Raw genomic sequence first — 19,869 nt, 5'->3', positions numbered from 1 at the left:
TTTAAGCCATTAAGGTTTAAGGTTACTATTGATATATTGTTTGTACTTCCAGTCATGCTTATGTATTTATTTATTTTAATATGGCTCGTTTTTCCTTTTTGGTTATTTTTTTTTCTTCCCTTTACTGAGTTACCTCCCACTGTTAGTTTTGGGTGCTGTTTTTCAATTCCTCTTCTTGTAGTGTTTTGCTCAAAATGCCTTGCAGTGCTGGTTTTCTGGCTGCGAATTCTTTTAACTTTTGTTTATCATGAAATATTTTAATTTCATTGTCAAATCTGAAGCTTAATTTTGCTGGATACAGTATTCTTGGTTGGAATCCATTATTTTTCAGCATTTGAAATACATTGTTCCAGGATCTTCTTGCTTTCAATGTCTGTGATGAAAAATCAGCCATTAACCTAATTAGTTTACCCCTGAATGTAATTTGCCTTCTTTCTCTCGTAGCTTTTAACATTCTCTCCTTGTTCTGTCTGTTGGATATCTTCATAATTATGTGTCTTGGAGTTGGTCTATTACGGTTTTGTATGTTTGGGGTCCTGTAGGCTTCCAGGATTTGGCAATCCAATCCATCTTTCATATCTGGGAAGTTTTCTAGGATTATTTCATTCAGTAGATTGTTCATTCCTTTGGTTTGAACCTCTATACCTTCTTCTATCCCGATGACTCTCAAGTTTGGTTTTTTTATGACATCCCATATCTCTTGGATAGATTGCTGGTGATTTCTTAGCATCCTTTCTGTGTTGACTATATTCTTTTCAAGTTGATAAACTTTGTCTTCATTATCTGATGTTCTGACTTCTATTTGATCTAGTCTATTTGTAATATTCTCATTTGAGTTTTTAATTTGGTTTATGGTTTTCTGCATTTCTAGGATTACTGTTTGATTTTTTTTTAAATCTCTATCTCCTGGTAGAGCTCGTTTTTTGCCATTTGAATTTGCCTATTTAATTCATTTCCAAAGTATACTTTCATTGTTTGGACTTGCTGTCTAATGTCTTCTCTAAGATTCCGTTCCATCTGAGTTAGGTATGCCTTGAGTTCTTTCTCTGTCCATTTTTCTGATGCCTCTAGGTTCTCCTGTGAATTTAAGTTGTCCTGCATTGTTTGTAATCCTTTTTTCCCTTGTTTTTTCATGGTGCTCACGTTACTTTCCAACTCTGTTTGACTACTCTGTTTCTGTTTTCTTCTTTAAATTTGTTTTGGTTTTTATAGTTCCAATATCTCTCCTTTGTGTTGGGAGACAATGTTTAGAAATGTTGGATTTAATTGTGATTTAAGGTAAATTCATTAGTTTCATTAAAGGCCTACAGAATTTGATGGCATGTATAGAATTGAGGTTTGAACTTAGGATTTTATGTTGAGGTCGGGCGATTTGATGGTATGGAGGTTAGTATATGTTAGCTTCTTTGGGGTGTTGCTCAAATGCAGGCGGATATTAACAAGAGAAAAGACAGGAGTACTTGGGAGTAGTTAAGGGCTTAGGCGGACTATGGACCGATTTGTAGTATTCATCTATTTGCATTTAGTAAGTTGTACGTAATCTGGGTGGTCATGCTTAAGAGGAAAGATGGGGAAAAGGTAAGGAAGCAATCCAAGAAAGAGAGAGGTAGAGAGGAAAGAAAGAGAAAAGAATAGAAAAGAAAAAGAAATGATAATAAAAAATAATAATAAAATGCAGTAAAATACAAATTACATTTAAAAAATAATAATATAATTATAGAAAAGAAAAAAAATTAAAATTTAAAAATTTTTAAAAAATTTAAAAAAAAAAGAAAGAAAAATGGGACACTGTTAGACTTCTATTTTCTTCGCTTCCAGTAGGTGGTGCTGTGTCTTCTGGGCCAAGATTTTGCCCTCTGGCTGTAGGAAACAATCCATGTGAGGCCACAACCTCCTCCCCCCCCTGGTGTCTCTCAAATCCTGTTAGCTTAGGTTTATTACTGGTTTCTAGTCTCCTGACTTCTCCTGTCAGCCAGGCCTTTCCCGGTGTGATACCTCTCAGCAGTTCAAACTACACTCTGTGCCTGCAGTTTCCTGGACATGGAGCGCAGATTTTGGGAACTGGCACCTTATTGTTTTGATTCCCTCCACTAGCCCCTCCTCCAAGACCTGGCGCTACAGGTTTTGTTTTCGCCGCTGTTGGGGGCGGGAGTTGGAGGTCAGGTGCCTTTACCTTTCCCCACAGGTCTATTCACGTTCACTCTGTTAATCACACCCCCAGAAAGCCGGGGAGAGATTTTATGTGATTTCCCCACTGTATGGGAGATGGTCTAAATGACACAGACCTGTTCTATCGCTAAATGAGCTGCAATCTGTCGAAAACTGGCGATGGTGACGTCAGCTCTCCAAGATGGTGGCCGCTGGCTTCCTAGGTGGGCTGCCCAGTGTGGAGGATAGAACTGAACCGCTTCCTTCCCCCGTCTCAAACCCAGAACTCAGCCCGGAGCACAGTGAGGGCACAGCTGGCAGGAGCCCACAGAATCTGCAGCACCATTTCTCTGCATTGCTAGCTTGCCATTTCTAGGGACGCCGTTTCCCAGCACGCCACAGTCTCTAGCAGCGGGGTGGGCCACTGAATAAACAGCTTGAATCTCTGGGCGGACAGTTCACTCATGGTTGAGCCCCAGTAACTGATCCTTGGGCGATGGAAATCCTTCCTCTAGGTTTTGGTGCACCCCAATTTTGCTGGAAATTCCTAACAAGATAGCTTTTGGCCGTTCTAACTCGTCATTCACCAGCGCAGTGACGCGGTACACGGGGGTGATGCACTCCATTCGCCGCCATCTTCCACATTCTGATAAACAGTGGAAATTTAAATTTTGCCTTTCCTGTTATCCATTGTATTTCCCTCTCTTGCCATATTGTTCTGGCTAGAATTTCTAATTCTATATAGAATAGGAGTGGTAGGAGTGGATATCCTTAACTTATATTGGATTTTAAAGAAAATGTTTTTGGCTTTTCCCCATTCACTATAAGGCTTTGGGTTTGTCATATATAGTCTATAGGATGTTATGGTAAGTTCCTCCTACCCCTCATTCCTTTAGTGTTTTTATCATGAAAGAGAGTTGAACATTGTTGAAGATTTGTCTACATCTATGGAGATGATTTGTGATTTATATCCTTAATCCTATTTATGAAGTGAATTACATTTAATTGAATTGCAAATGTTAAACCATCCTTGTAACCTTGGGTTGAAATCAACTTGGTGAAGATATCTAATCTTCTCAATATATTGTTGAATATGATTTGCTAATATTTTATTGCAGATTTTTAAATATAATTTAATCAGTGATTTTGGTCTATGAGTTTTCTTTCTTTGGTATGTCCTTACCTGGTTCTGGTATTAGAATGATACTAGCTACATAGAATAAATTTTATTTTTTTTATATTTTAAGGAATAACTTGAAGAGTGTTGGCATTCTTTTTTCTTTTTTCCTACTTTTTCTTGAATCACTTTTGTAATATAATCTTTCCTAGTAATTTAACAATTTTAACTAAATTTAAAACATATTAAAAATAAGTTTTCAATAACATCTTTTGTTCTATTTTCTACTATATCTGTAGTTGAAATTTCCTTTTTATTCATAGTATTATGTACTTGGGTCTTTTAACCTTTTTATTGTTCAGTTTTGTCAAATATATTTTTAGGAATTTATTTCAACCTTTCAGAAACGGGACTTCTGATTATTTTAAATATCTGTTATCTATGTTATCAATTGTTGCTCTTTATTATTTCATCTAATTTCTCTCGTTTTATTCTGTTATTCCTCTAATTTTTAAAAAATTAGATGTTTAACTCATTTACTATAAGACTTTTTACTTTTTTTAAATGAACATTTTTTAAAGCTATAAATATCTAAGTTCAGCATTAGCTGCAGCTGCAAGTTTGACATGTAGTTTATTGACATGTATTCACTACTACATATGAAAAGAAATTATGATTTCTTTTTGAATATGTGAGTAATTTGAAACTTTTTTAAAAGAACTTTACTAAAGTATCTTTGAAAGCAATATCTCATACTTGGTTTCCTCCACAATTACAGTAAATGTATGGTGCAAGCATCATGTCATCAACATCATGGTGAGGGGACTATGGCGGAGTCATAACATAGTGGAGAAATGGACCTAGGTGTGTATAGAAAGGGCCAAGGCAAGGACTGGCCTCACTTTATGACAACCATCCCTCCTGAGGCAGCATCAATCCATTCATGAATGGTGGACTCCCATGACTTTGTAGTTTGGATCTTGAATGACCACTGGGAGGTTCATGTATTCAACACTTGGTCTCCAGACTGTGGTGCTATTGGGAGGGGGTGAATCTTCCGAAGATGAGGCCTAATGGAAAAAACATGATTTGGGGCATGCACTTGAAGGAGTTATTGAGACCCTGGCCCCTCCCCCCACCCCTGCTCGCTCTCTCTCTCTCTCTCTCTCTCTCTCTCTCTCTCTCTCTCTCTCTCTCTGTTTCTTTGTCACCATGATGTTAACAGGCCTCCTCTAACATGCATTCCTACCATGATGCATTGTTGTGTCACAGACCCAAAGCAACATGGATTAAATCCTCTGAAATTGTGAGCCAAAACAAACTTTCCACCTTTCAAATTGTTTTTCTTGGGTATGTTGTCATAGCAATAGAAAACTGACTAACACACCTTCTACTAGGCTCTATCTCTTAAACAAAATGGGACTAAGCCTAATACCATCATACTGAGGATCAAGATGTCAGCATATGAACTTTTGAGGAAAAAAATCCATATCCAAACCACAGAAGAATTCTCCCCTAGAAGCAGCAGAGAGAACATGGCCCCACATGTCTACGCCTGAATTTCTACTTGTAGCCTCTAAATGTATAAAGGATAAATTGTCACTGTTTTTTTCCTTGTCTTTTATGGAACTGGGGATCAAACCCAGGGTTTTGAGAATATGAGGCAAGTGCTTTGCCACTGAGCTGTATCCCAGCCCAATTTCTACTGTTTTAAGCCACTCGTTTTGTGGTACTAAGCTACAGAAATCTAAGGAAAATAATATTTTTGATAAAATATTTTCAATATTTTCCATGCCTTTTAATCACGTCCTGCTATTTTTCTATCCTTACTTCCATTTTGGCCATTCATATTTGCTCAGAAAAAAAGGTTCATGTCATCAGTATATTATAGCTCAGTAAACAGGTATTGCAAAAGGTAGTCTCATTTAATCATCTCTGTATCTGTGGTCATATAGCATACTATTTCCTGTTTGTGTTTTTTTTTCATTTTAATGAGCTTAACAGGTTTTGTTCTTCACATTTTCAGAAAAAAAAAAACAGAAGAATGTGGAACACTTGTATTTATTGTCATTCCAATTGTTAGACCATTTTCAAAATATTACTTTTAGTTCTTATCTTTGTCAACATCATCGTCTTTTCCCATTTTCTAGCTTCTTCAGAAAAATGCTTAGTTCTTTGCTTCCATTCTTACATGTAAAAACTTAAAAGATGCACATTTTAATTGAGACCATTCACCAGCAGGTCTCTCTCAAGTTAGGACCAGAAAAATCGATATAAGATGTTGTTATTTCTCTATACTCAGAATAACCATGTTTTTTTTTTTCAGGCAAATATGCATTAATGGGTAGGACCCCAGTGGGAACCCAGGATGCTATAGGATCCAAGAAAGATTCCCACAGTCCCTTCCTCACTCAGTTCTCTCAGCAGCTCCACTCTCCACTACTTCACATTTGATCCCTTACCTGTTGGTTACTTGGAGACAACTAGATTCTCAGAAGTCTTCACTCCTTTTTTGCTCTACTGAGCTTTGAAAATTACCTTTTCTGAGTGCATATTCTACCCGTCCCTGTCTCCTAAAGACCTAACTTTTGTGCCCTTTGAAATCCCTGTTAATTATCAATCAAATACTCTGAAATCTCTGTTTGCTTTTGAAACATACCCTTTACCTTTTTGTTCTGAGTCAACAGTCCACCTTTTCCCAGCTTCTGAAACCCTATCTCTTATCCCTTTGAAATCCATAGTCAATTATCAACCAAATATTCTATAATATCTATGTCTTCTGGGAACCTGTCCTTCACCTATTTGCTCTAACTTGGCCAAATTTCTACGCCTCCTCTGCTTCTGAAGCCCTATATCTTATGCCTTTTGAAATCATGGGCAACTATCAACCAAATACTCTTTAACATCAGCAATCTTCTAGGAACCTGTCCTTCAACTTTTTATTATAGGAAACATTTATCTTCCTTATGAAAATAATGCTCTCCTTGTAGTATTTTTTTTTCCAATTGTGGCCATTTTCTGTCTCATGAGTGGTGTTTGACAGTCCTTCTTTTTTATTGCTAACTTCATATAATTAGCCCATTGTCCTTCATGAAAGACTCAACCCAGTGTTGAATGTTACATTATGTCCACATATCACCCATTATCCATTCTTACTATAGAGATCAACCAACTTGATTCAGTTCTCTCATTCATTGACGATTCCACCTCCTTGATAGCTGAATTGTTATTCCTATTATTTACAACTAGAAACTGATCAAAGCAACTATCAGATGATGTTGAAAGATGGAGGAAAAAAAGATGATTTCCCAGAGATTAAGGACTTCAGTAGCTACCCAGTGTTAAGTTCTGTCTGTTCCCCCTTCTATATATCCAAGCCTGGATACAAGGACAATATATACCCAGAAATTTCAATGGGCACATACTTTAAAAATTTCTGAGCCTGGCGCAGTGGCACACGTCTGTCATCCCAGCAGCTCAGGAGGATGAGACAGGAGGATCGTGAATTCAAAGCCAGCCTCAGCAACAGCAAGGTACTAAGCAACTCAGTAAGACCCTGTCTCTTAATAAAATACAAAATGGAGCTGGAGATGTAGCTCAGTGATTGAGTGCCCTTGAGTTCAATCCCTAGTACAAAAAAAAAAATTTTTTTGTGAGACAGGTCTGCTCTCTCAACAAGTGGATGGCAGTAAAGAGATCTTGCAGAACAGAATCCTTTTTCACCCTTTCCCAATCTCTTCCAGGCAAATACTAAGGAAAAGCCACTTACCTCCTCCACAGTGGGTTCTGCAGAGACAGTGGGTTTCAGCCTACTTAACTGGAACTTCCCCATGAGCATAAGCAGAGGTGAAATCTATTCCCAGCCATATATATATATATATATATATATATATATATATATATATATATATATATATATATATATATATATATTAGTTATACGCGGACACAACATCTTTGTTTGTATGTGGTGCTGAAGATCGAACCCAGGCTGCACACATGGCAGGTGAGCGCGCTACTGCTTGAGCCAATACCCATCCCAATATTCTTTAATCCTTGCAATGACATCCATCAAATTTAGTCTATAGGGGACATACATGATCCTTCCCTTCTCAAGATTCTCAAGGTTAGGAGACTTCTACCCATTTTTGAGAGGAAACATTAAAATTAACATTTAAAATATAATCAGTCCTTATTTTCAGTGGTTCTCTAAGAGCCCAATGCTTTGTTCTCTTTCTTTTTTCCTCTGGAACTTTTTGCATCTGAGCACATCATTGAGTATTCCCTAATTTTTAAACTTTTGCTAACTATGAATTAATGTTTTGTCCATTTAATTACTGCAAGATTTTTTCTGCTCTTTGGAAATGTTTTCTTATTTATTTTATAAATCAAATAAATGTATGGTAAAAATCAGAAAAATATACAAATCCTATGTACACTGTCACACAAATATTCCCAAAAGGAACAGTACTAAGATCAAGGGAAAAGAAAAAATGCTAACATCCCAGAAGTGCTCTCATTTACCTGTTAAGTTACTGCATTATTCCTTGAAGGTGAACACCCACCTTCTAAAACCATCATTAGTTGCACCTTTTTTCGAATCATATAAGAAAACATGCAATAAGTGTCTGGCATGTTTCCACTGAATATTATATTTCTAAACTTGTGTATGTTTTTCAGAGAATTGTAATTCATGCTTCTTTATAGATAATTTGTTTCATAATGTGAAATATCACAATTTACTTATTTATTTGGATGTACATGGATATTGGTTTGTGCTATGGTTTGGGTAAGTGTCCTCCAAAAGACCCCTGTGTTGAAAGCTCCATCCCTACTCCTTAGTGCTCTTGGGAAGCAGACCACCTGTCGGGTCTAGATGGAGAAAGTTAAGTCATCAGGGCCATTCCATTGGGGAATATTAGGACCCTAGACTTTTCTTCTTTCTCTCTTTTTCCTTCCCAGATGCCTTGAAGGGAGGAGCTTTACTCCACTACACACTGCCCATCATGAAATAATGTTTCACTACAGCCCATAATCCACTGAGTCAAGTGACTGTGTCTGAAAACTCTGAAACAATGATCCAAAATGGACTTTTCCTTTCTTATGAATTTATTATCTCAGGTATTTTGTTATAATAATGGAAAGCCAAGTAACACAGGTTGTTTCCATTTGATGACTTTGTATGGTGCTACCCTTAAAGGCTTATAAATCTACTAAAGTTTTATTAAATATTCAACTGTTCAATTTCTGTGATGTAATTTTATTGAGTGATACATTATGGATAGAACTTTGTTGTAGTGGTGGTAGTGTTACTGTACTGGGGAATAACCACAGGGGAGTTCTACTACTGAACTATATCCCCAAGCCTCCTTTCCTTTTCTAAAACTTTTGACACAGGGTCTCTGTATGTAGCTGAGGCTGGCTAGAACTTGCTATCCTCTTACCTCAGCTTCCTAGGTCGTGAGATTACAAGTGCATGCCATCCTGACCAGCCTGAAAAAACTATTTTTTCATCTAGTGCAAACTGTGATCTGTTAAATTATTAAAAAGAAGTACCTATTTATATAGGACTTCTCCATTTATTCTATATCACATTTGAATATCCACATTGATTTCGAAACCAAAGAATTAAAATTTAAGTACAAGAATAAAATGATTTTTAATGTTTAATTGATCCTGAATTTAATTGTGGGTATTGGAAAATACACAATACAGAATAATTTCTGAAGATATTTGCAAGTCATGTTTTTTGCTTCCTGTTTTGCCATTTTCATGCAGGGTACCAAAGCTGCAAAAGCATTTTAATTTCTGATTTGTAATTTTAATTATTAAAGTAAAACTAATTTTTTTAAATTTTAAAGAATTCATGGCAACTGATCTAAGCATAGTTTATTTATTTTGTTAATGAAGTTTTATAATTAGTAGTAGGCATTATGTATGTTATTATTATTATGTATGTTAAGGTATAGCATTTGATTAGAGTTTACATGATTCTTTTATAGTTTGATTAGAATTCTACTCCTCATTTATATCCCAGACGAACTTGAGGGGAAAGTCTTTCATTTCCCTTTGGAATATCTGGTCAAATCTTTCATTCTGCTCCACAGTAAAATGATGTTTCCAATCTCCAATGGTACCTAATGGGATATGAACATGAATGTCACTTTGGTGAATAAAGAACACTTCATGCTAAAGACTGCCTCAACCATTTGAACCCATGTGTCCCATTGTCCCAGATGTGGAACCCCTGTCAAATTTAAATGGAGCAACCAATATACCTATTTTTTAACTTTCTAATAATATGTGAATATTATTGTGTTCACAGAATTTAAAAATTGGAAATTAATGGGTTAATCTCTTTTCAACCAAGCTAAATATTTGTTCAGATCCACAGGATTGGAGACCTCATCTTTTCTTACACAGGAATGATTGAATAAAGAATCTAGGAACAAAATAATGCAGTAAAGAGATTTAAAATTTACTTCTCCATATGTTAGCCTTTCCCACTCTGTGATCCTTAGGAATAAAAAAACTATAAAGATATGAATACATTAGAATTTAAAAAGTATTTTAATATATATACTCCTGTATATATACTAAGTGAACCTCATACTAAGTGCACCACATTTATCAACTGTAATATAATTCTTACTAAAACCCTCCAAGATAAGTATTTCTTTCTTTTTCAATTTGAAAAAAAAAAAAAAAAAACAAAACTCAAGTATTTTCAACCTATAAAATCAAAGTCATATAGAGCACCAGAGCTTCTCTTTCTGCATCTTTTTTTTTTATACAAGATTAAACCATCATTATGCCATTCTTTTTCGTGGGGGTGAGTACCGGAGATTGAACTCAGGGGTACTCGACCACTAAACCACTCCCCACCTCTATTTTGTTTTTTATTTAGAGCCAGGATCTCACTGAGTTGCTTAGCACCTTGTTTTTGCTGAGGCTGGCTTTGAACTTGCATTCCTCTGCCTCAGCCTCCTGAACCGCAGGGATTACATTATGCCATTCTTCTTAAGTGAAAAATAACTTGGCATTTCCAGCTATCAGGTTCACATGTATAGACATTATTATTGGCCTTTGGAAAAGATAACAAGCTCTTAGGGATATGAGAATTGCTTTTTATCTACTGTAGCTGAGGAATTAAAAGGGAGAATTTATAATAAATGTCATCAAAAAAAGGAATTTAAAAATATATCAATATCTAGGGCAATTTCCATAGGATGTTTATACAATTGTTCATAAATTAATATCCATCATCCTATTGGTAAATTATGAGCCAATTATGACATAAAATGTGAATAAAGTAGAAGTGAAATGTTTAGAATGTTTATACACTAAATGATTAAATTAAAAATTAACAATTTGAAGCCAGGTGTGGTGTTGTATGCTTGTAATCCCAGCAGCTCAGGAGGCTGAGCAGGAGGATGTTGAGTTCAAAGCCAGCCTCAGCAAGGGTGAGGCTCTAAGCATCTCAGTGTGAGACCCTGTCTCTAAATAAAATACCAAATAGCAGCTGGGGATGTGGTTTAGTGCTTGAGTGCCCCCGAGTTCAATCCTTGGTACTACTATACTACTAATAATAATAATAATAATACTTTGAATTTAAAGGGTATCAGTTACAAGGGAAATAATATTCATTCTTGACAACTACTTCAAGCATGTAATAAGATCACAGTAAAAACGATTTCAAGGATTTTTTGAAGTAACTGAATTCATAGCAGATAGCACTAATAAGATATCACTCTTTGTGATGACACATGGTAACACAGTAATCCAAACCTCCTCCCAGCACAGCAAAACACACATTAAGTTTACTCCTTAGATTATTCTAGAAGAACAAAGGGAAAATAAGGATTATTGTTCTTCTCATTTAATATACCTGACGAGGCTCATGTGACTTAGAAATAAGGCAATATTAATTAAGCAGTTTGTATACTAAAACACTTAGGTTTCTTGAAAACCTCTTCAGACCTACTCTCAATTAGATGCTTAATTTCTCTAGGTTCCAAATGTCACTGTTACTTGGAGAGACATAATGGAAGCACTTATTATTTCTCCTAGGTATCAAGGACTTGAATGACAGCTTACATCTTGCTACTAAGAACTACTGAATAGTACCTTTCCGCAGAAAATTTCCTTCGTTGTTTCTCACTCCCATTTCCTGTTTTACAATATCATCATAATTTGCTTGTGGATTAGTCTTCATGTTCTGAAATGAAGCCTGTTTCACAACAGTATCCACGACTTCTTCACTAAGTTCTTTCTCAAGAAATCTACAGATTTTCAACACTGCACTTCTGAGGTCCTGAAAGAGTCATGAGTATGCATGAGTTACAGCCAAACACACAACATTTTCATATTCTAGTGAAATTGATTGCTGGAATGCAAAGAAGTGTCATCATATGAACCATGCAGTTTGTTATGAAAAGAGAATGGGGAAACAAACTGACATGATTATCTCAATTGATGCACAAAAAACATTTAACAAAACCCAACATCTTTTTATGATGAAACTCTCAATAAATCTGCAATGGAAGGAATCTACGTCAACATGAAAAAGTCTTATATGGAACAGCTAACAGCAAACTCAACTAAGAGAGAAAGATTTTCATCTGAGATGTGGAGTAAGTTCAACTCCATTTTTCCACTTTAATTTATCATGATACTAGAAATACTAGCTGCAGCACCTAAGCAATAAAAACAAAAAAGGTACTGAAATAGAAAATAAAGCAAATGAAGTGGTCCCTGTTAGCGCATAAGATTATCTTTTACATTAAAAACCCCAAGTACACTCACACACACACACACACACACACCAAAACAAACAAAAAATAAAACAAAAAAGACATTAGAACAAAGAAATTTAAGTTGTAGAATAAGAAACCAAATATCTTAAAAGTTCTACTACCCAGAATACATAAAGAATTCTTACAAATCAACGAGAATAAAAAAATCAGTCCAATTAAAAATTGGCAAAGGATTTCTTCAAAGTAGATATACACATGTCCAATAAGTACATGAAAAGATGCTCAGTATCACTAATCATTAGGGAAATGCAAATCAACCACAGTAAGGTACCACTTCACACCCATTAGGAAGGCTATTATTATTTTAAAATTTTAAATATTTTATTTATTTTTATTTCAATATTTTTATTATTAAAAATAAACCACATCAGACAACAATAAGACCAATGAATCAGAAAAATTAAGATTTATGCATGTTGGTAGAAATGTAAAAATGCTGCAAATGCAATGGAAATAGTATGAACCTAAAAACAGCATTACAATATGACCCAACAAATCCACTTCTGTGTATGTACCCCAAATATTGAAAGTTAAAGTCTCAGAGAGAGATTTGTACACCATGTTCATACATCATTATTCACAATGCAGAATATAAAAGTGATCTATATGTATGTATATGTATGAGATACACAAATACAATGTAGTACATATGTACATTGGAATATTATTCAGCCTTAGAAGGAAGGCATTATGCTACAAATGCATGAACCCTGAAGACATTATGGTAAGTTAAGTTAAATGAGCCAGTCAAAAAGGACAAATACTGTATGATTCCACTGATATGATATACTAAGACTAATCAACTTCATAAACACAGAAAGTAGAATGTTTTTTTACAAGACCTACAGGGAGCTGAGACTGGAGAATGAGGGATTATAGCCTTGTGAATATAGAGTTTCAGTTTTGCAATATGAATTCATTTTAGAGTAGGAGAGTGGTGATGTTGGCACAAGAATATGAACATACTTCATGACACACAACTGTTCCCTTAAAAAATGGTTAAAGCAGGCTGGGAACGGTGGCTCATGCCTGTAATCCCAGGGACTCAGGAGGCAGAGGCAGAAGGATGGTGAGTTCAAAGCCAGCCTCAGCAATTTAGCAAGGGCTAAGCAACTCTGTGAGACCCTGTCTCTAAAAAAATACAAAATAGGGCTGGGGATGTGACTCAGTGGTTGCGTGTCCCTGAGTTCAATCCCTGGTATCCGCTTCAAAGTCGTTAAAGTGGCATATTTTATGTCATGGATATTTTATCACAAGTAAAAAATATACTTTATGTCATGGATATTTTATCACAAGTAAAAACTTCAGTGGGAGGATAAAACCTAAACAGAATTACTATAGGCAATAGTACTTTAACTGGAAAAACTGTATCTCAAAGAGGTTATAACAATTTTCATGAGAAAGGAACTTTTCTTTCAATTCAAGAAGCAAAGATTTCTTTTCTGGATAAAATTTTAAAAAATGAGCCCCCAACTAAAGAAACCTGAAACCCCTAACCCTATGAAATGTGAACTTCAAAGTGCTTGATACACTATGTGCTCACAAGAAATGGAGATGGGTTGGCAGGTTGGGGACAGAGGATACAGGGCCTTGCTAACTTCCTGAGTATGTTAGCTGTATTCTTGTAGGGGAAAAAATGTAGTGTGAGAGGATGAATAAAAATAACAGGTCCACAGAAAATGCTCAGGGGTTACTCCAGTTGAACTGGGCTAATTGGGCTGTGCAAAATAACCACACAAGGGACACAAATACCTTTTTCTTTGGGGTCGCTGTGATGGCTCCTCTGACCTTAAGGGTCCGCAGGAAGAGAGAGAGTGCACATGCCCTGACCCCTTTTATTGAGGAGAAGCTATTCAAATGAGGCAACGGGTCAGGTTTCAGGGGGCTGAGTCTATGTTCATGATGTCCACTGTCAGCAGGTTTACTGACACCTGGGTAGGCCACACCCAAGGGCAGAGTAAGAGAAGGGGACACACACAAGGCACTTCCATGGAAGATTCTATCCTAAACAGGGCAAGGGGTTATATTACAAAAGAACAGGTGAGCATAGCTTCACCCATGGGGCTGTAGCAAGACACACCCATGCACGAAACACCAACCCTTGAACCCAAGAAGGGTGGGGAAAGCTCTGCCACATTTCTGTGATTGAGTGCCTCAGCACCCAGCAGAGGAGTGTGACTCAGTCATGTGCAAGGTTGGTCTCCCACACCACAGTTATTAACTTATTTCTACACCAAACTTGGGTGCAGAAAAAAATAATAAAATTAGGATATAAATGAATACAAAGGGATAAGAAAATGTGAACAAGTTCTAGCATAAAAAAGACAATAAAATAGAACTATCGATGTTACAAATGTAGAAATTATCCGAAAGAATTTCAAAACAGCTATACTTGTCACATACAAGGAAATAAGAGATAAAATTAAAGTCTTTCCCTCAAAGCCAACTATTATTAACCAAAGTATCAGATAAACCCCCAGCTTGTTAATCGAAATGTAGACTTTAGTGAATAATTTTAATGGAAGATGAAACACAGATTGTTTTAGTCAGGTTTTTCGTTGCTGTGACCAAAAAAACCTGACAAGAATAAACGTAGAGGAGGCAAAGTTTTTTTGGTGGCTCGCGGTTTCAGAGGTCTCAGTCCATAGACAGCCGGCTCCATTCCACAGGGCCTGAAGTGAGTCAGAATATCACGGTGGAAGAATGTGGTGGAGAAAAGCAACTCAAGACATCACACCAGGAAGCAGAGAGAGCTCCAATCAGCTCATGACATTATACCACAAAGGGATATCCCTGATGACCTACCTCCTCCAGCTCTACCCTACCTACCTGCCTAAAATTACCACTTAGGATATTAATGCCCTGATTAGATCAGGCCTTTTATCATCCTATCATATATCATCCCTAAACTTTTCTTTCATAGTCTCACATATGATCTTTTGGGGGACAAGTCATAATTAAACCATAACATAGATTCAGAGATTATTTTCTAGGTCTTGCTACAGTCTTGTACTTTGGCCAGTTCTTCAGAACACCAGCCATTCCCTAATTCTACTACCAATTACTATCCAAAATTCTGAGCCATATTCCACAAAATGGTTTTTCATGTAACACAACGGGCAGCTCTCTTCTTTACCACTGTATTTGTGGGGTCTCCAAAGACAACTGCCCCACACCCTTCAGGTATATATGCATCTCTTTCCTAGAGGCATCAGCCAGTTCCAATATGTTGAAGGAAAAGATAACAGGATGGGAATGATTAAATCTCTCATATTAGACTCCCCCCAAAGGGGAGTATCATTTCTCTTAAGATAAAGTATTTCCAGAATTTTTACATTTTAAAATAAAATACATATATGAAAATGACACGCATTCCAGAATCCCCCAATAAACACCCTTTCCTCATTTTAAACCTTGTCCTTCCCCTAATGGTAACCTCCATCCTCATTATATGATAATGAATTATTGGTCTTCTAACTTGACTTTTTCCACCTAAATATGAATCTTTAAACATTATAGTTATAATTGCTTCTAGTTCAATTATATACCACTCGACTCTACTTGTGACAGGAAAGTAGAAAATAATCCTGCATAGTCATTAAGGTTCTAGGGCTACTACTACTAATTAAGTGAGAAATGTGAAAAATCCTCTGAGAGAAACTGCCCTGAGTTTATACATTTTGCTGGGTTTATCACTGGAGAAGCAGGCATGGGCAGTGTTTCGTAAAACTACCAAGACATTTCCAAGGGAAGCAACAGACAAAGGAAGACTCCAAAACGTATTCCAACTTTGATGAATACCTAATGTTTTTTTAAAAAAAATATTGTTTGAATGTTGATGGACCTTTATTTTATTCATTTATTTAAATACGTTGCTGAAAATAGAACCCAGTTCCTGACACATGCTAGGCAAGCACTCTACCAACTGAGCCACCACCCCAGCCCTGAATATCTAATTTTTGACAACATTGTGAGGTTTCTCTAGAAAGAGCTCTAAAGCGGAAAACTTGAGTTGACCAATGTCTATATTCCTTCTCTCCTTTACTTCCTTACTCCATCCTACCCCAATCAATTTTATCCACATTCATTCTTCTCATACATTCTTTTGTTCTTTTTGGTATTGGGAATTGAATCCAGGGCCCCTTAACCACTGAACCACATCCCTATCCCTTTTTATATTCTATTTTGAGATAGGGTCTCATTGAGTTGCTTAGAGCCTCACTAAATTGCTGAAGCTACTTTTGAACTCTCAACCCTCCTGCTTCAGCCTCCCAGGCTACTGCCATTATATTCTTTATAGTGATGATGTTCAAATTAATGGCATTAATATCTAAAGGCAGAAATCTTTTTGAGTTTGATTTGTATTTTTCATTTGTTTCTCACTCTATTCATTTGATTTCTTCTAAATCCCTTTAATCTTCACAGGTCAAAAACAATGTCATATTCAAGCTCCTCTGATCCCCCTCTAACCCAACCCTGCCTCAGAGTGCCCTAAACACCTTCACGAATGAGACCACTATCTGCACACCTGCACCAACTGGAAATAAAGGAAGCATCCTTGATACCTCTCTCTTTATCATTTGTACTTTGTACAATCCCTTTTCTTTTTACATCTTAACTGTGCCTCAAAACTCTGTATTCTCTTCATTCATAATGACATTACTCCAATCCAAGGAAGCACTGATGTTCAGTGGATTAACACACTGGTCTGTGTCTGGACTGGATTAGTTATACTCACTATTTTTTCTTTTTAATTCATGAATGGGAATAACATTCAAAAATATAAATCATATTCTATGGCTACCCCTCTTAATAATTCTTTTAGAGGCTCTTGACTACTTTTAACTTTAAAGAAATCACTCTCATTAACATAGTCCACAGATCTTATAAAATCTGGCTCCTACAAAACCCCTCTATATTAATATTTCATCTCTTCCACATTGTTCAAGTTCTTCCCTTAGGTCTTCAAAGGTCTCATGCATTTTCCTTTTTTCTTATAAGTCTCTCCCATTTCTTTTCTTTCTGTTCGCTCTTATTTATTTATTTCAGGAAAAAAAAAGACCTTCACTTTCAACTATACTAGATACTCTCAGTACATATGCACATTGACATTATAGTTAGACTTTTCCTTAATAATTTCACTTATTACTTTTGAACTACATATACTAGCTTGGTGAGTACCTGTTTTCCCTGATAGATTATGAGTTCTGTTTATAAAAAATTCAGTCATCTATTACTCATGATTCAGTGCCAGTCACAGAGCAATCATTCAGTGATTGTTGAAGTAACTGAATATATGATGTATTAATGAATCCACATACCAACCAGAGTCCACAGAACAATAAATTTCAACTATCTTGTGTTTGAATTACACAAAGTTTTCAGGCAGTTTTGAAACTTTCACCAGCATATAAGCATCCTATGACTTCACATGAAGATTCTCTTTAAAAAACAGGAAGAACATGCCTCACAGGCCTCACCCTCATCTATAGCAACAATTATCCTGTCTTTGAAGTGGCTTCTTCCCCCATTGTCATGGTGTTCCTTGATGAACTTTCTTAAGTACAAGTACCATGGAAAAAAGTTTGTTGTATGGTGTATCCTCAAAAAAAAAAAAAAAAAAAAAAAAAAAAAAAACCCACTAAACTAAAAACAGAACTACTCTATAATCCAACTGTTACATTCCTGGGTATATATCAAAAAGAAATAGAGTCACCATAGAAGAGACAACTCACATGTTCATGTTTATTGTATCACTATTCACAATAGATAAGGATTCAGCCTAGGTGTCTATCAAAGATGAACACATAAAGAAAACATGGTGCACACACACACACACACACACTGGACTATTATTCAGATATAAAAAAATGAAATCTTCCAGCAAAATTCATGAACTGAAGGAGATCATGTTAAATAAAATAAGCCAGACATACAAAGACAAGTAGTGCAAGAGGCACACGTGAGAACAACAACAAATATGGACTGAAACTAGAATCATGAATACTAGTGCCTGTGAAGGGTCCAGGGGGAAGGGTAAGTAAGAGTGGAAGAAGGGAGATTGTATATGATCAGTGCATGTTGCATGGTCATATAGAAATCAGATAACAAAACCCATTAATACGTAATTAATATTAATAAAAATGATTTACAAGATTGGTATCCTAGATATTTGAGGTTGCCTTTATTTCTACAGTTTTTAAATGATAACCATGGTGACTGTGTGTAGTGAGAAGACACCCTTGAGGAAAACCAGTAATAATTAATGGATAAGCAGGAAATTAGACCCCCCACTTACCCCCCAAAAGCCTACGAAATATGTATGAAAATGACTAGGAGAATGAGTTTTACTGAAACCAGGAGAAAAAAGGTTTAAAAATAGAATTTTAAAAAATACTTCTTATTTTACCTTTTTCATATCTTCATAGCTCATGAACAGAATATTGAAGTCATGTCTGTGTTCATACCAGCCTTTTATGTGATCAAACCAACGACTTCCCACCACTGTGCAAAAAATAATTAGTAAGAAGGTAAAGATGTTGCACTTATTGAATAGCAAAGTATTCTGTCTTTTCCTCCTTATGGTCACAAAAACAAAAATAAAGGCCCCAACCACTGAACATCTATATTACTGTTTTGAAATGATTACTGCTTAGGGGAACAATCATGGTTTTCATAGAGAAGTGATCATGAAAAGTGACTTTATGGATGTAGGAAGGCAGCAATGAAGAAATGAGAAAGCCCCTGGGTCTAAGTTTAAATCAGATTTCTTTAAAGCAATTTCCTCCACTTTCCTATATCCACCAGAAAACACACATGTCCATTTTTCTTCTCATTCTCTAAGATTTCTGGATAGCAAAGCTACCTGTTTACAATGAGACAAAACCTGAATGTAATCTTTAAATGAGTGAGATCCTGATACTTCTCACTACAAGTCCCTTGCAACCTTCAATCCTCATCAGTAGTGGAGTGATAAACTCCACCATGGCCCTAGAAGGCTTACCACAGGTCCAGGAGAGAGTACACAAACACCCTGATCATTAGTGATTCTGGAATGTATTGTTTTAATTATATTTGTAGCTAGTTTAAATTGATAGAATACGTGTAAGCCTCTTATGGACTGGTCAAAATATTTTCCAAACAACATGCCTTTGAAAACTTGACAAAACCCACATGGTCCTGGCAAGGAATGGAAACGCCACTGGGTGGCAGACTAAGTTGATATGTCATAGTAACTACTCAAGAGCATGCATTGTACAATTGCCCTTTTCCATCTCTCTACATATCTTTCCTAAGTTTCTTGATAAATAAACTCATAGTTACCTTGTCCATCTAGAAACATTTTTATATAATTCTCAAAAGTTTCAGAATTCTTTAATATAGCCACCCAATTTGAATAATGAAAAAAGGAAACCAAAACATCTTTAGGATTTCTGTAGATATAAAGAATCTGCAGGAAGAATTAGAAATAATATTAACAATTCCAGCATATTATTTCAAGTTTTTAACAGTTGCATCATATTCATTAGCTGAATGAATCATAATCATCTTAATCCATTCTTCTAGTCATGGAAAATTAGGTGTTCCCCCAATTTTTCTCTATTACAAAAAGTGTTGAAATAAATTCTTTTACTTATAGGACAGAAACTGTATAAAAAAATTAATATGAAAATACCACTAATGAAAAGTTGAACCAAAAAAAGGCCTTTCACAGAATACACAATAATTATTGTCAATAACCTATCAAAACAGGCTTAATCTCATTAGTGAGTATGGACATGTAGGTTA

At 35.9% G+C, this 19,869-nt stretch overlaps 1 protein-coding gene across 1 annotated transcript; it reads right to left on the bottom strand.

Moving 5' to 3' along the window:
- Positions 1–9,142: 9,142 nt before the first annotated feature.
- On the bottom strand, positions 9,143–19,495 carry LOC139706213 (amine sulfotransferase-like). The gene is made up of 4 exons (XM_071613889.1): positions 19,405–19,495; positions 18,491–18,585; positions 11,393–11,579; positions 9,143–9,402 (listed from the first exon to the last, which is right to left on the bottom strand). The coding sequence occupies exons 1-4, from the start codon at positions 19,421–19,423 to the stop codon at positions 9,281–9,283; spliced, it is 423 nt and encodes a 140-aa protein (XP_071469990.1). The 5' UTR covers positions 19,424–19,495; the 3' UTR covers positions 9,143–9,280.
- Between the last annotated feature and the right edge of the window lie 374 nt (positions 19,496–19,869).

Source organism: Marmota flaviventris, chromosome 6 (genome assembly GCF_047511675.1).
Source record: "Marmota flaviventris isolate mMarFla1 chromosome 6, mMarFla1.hap1, whole genome shotgun sequence".
Taxonomy (NCBI): Eukaryota; Metazoa; Chordata; class Mammalia; order Rodentia; family Sciuridae; genus Marmota; species Marmota flaviventris.
This window is presented reverse-complemented; position numbering and strand designations above follow the sequence as displayed.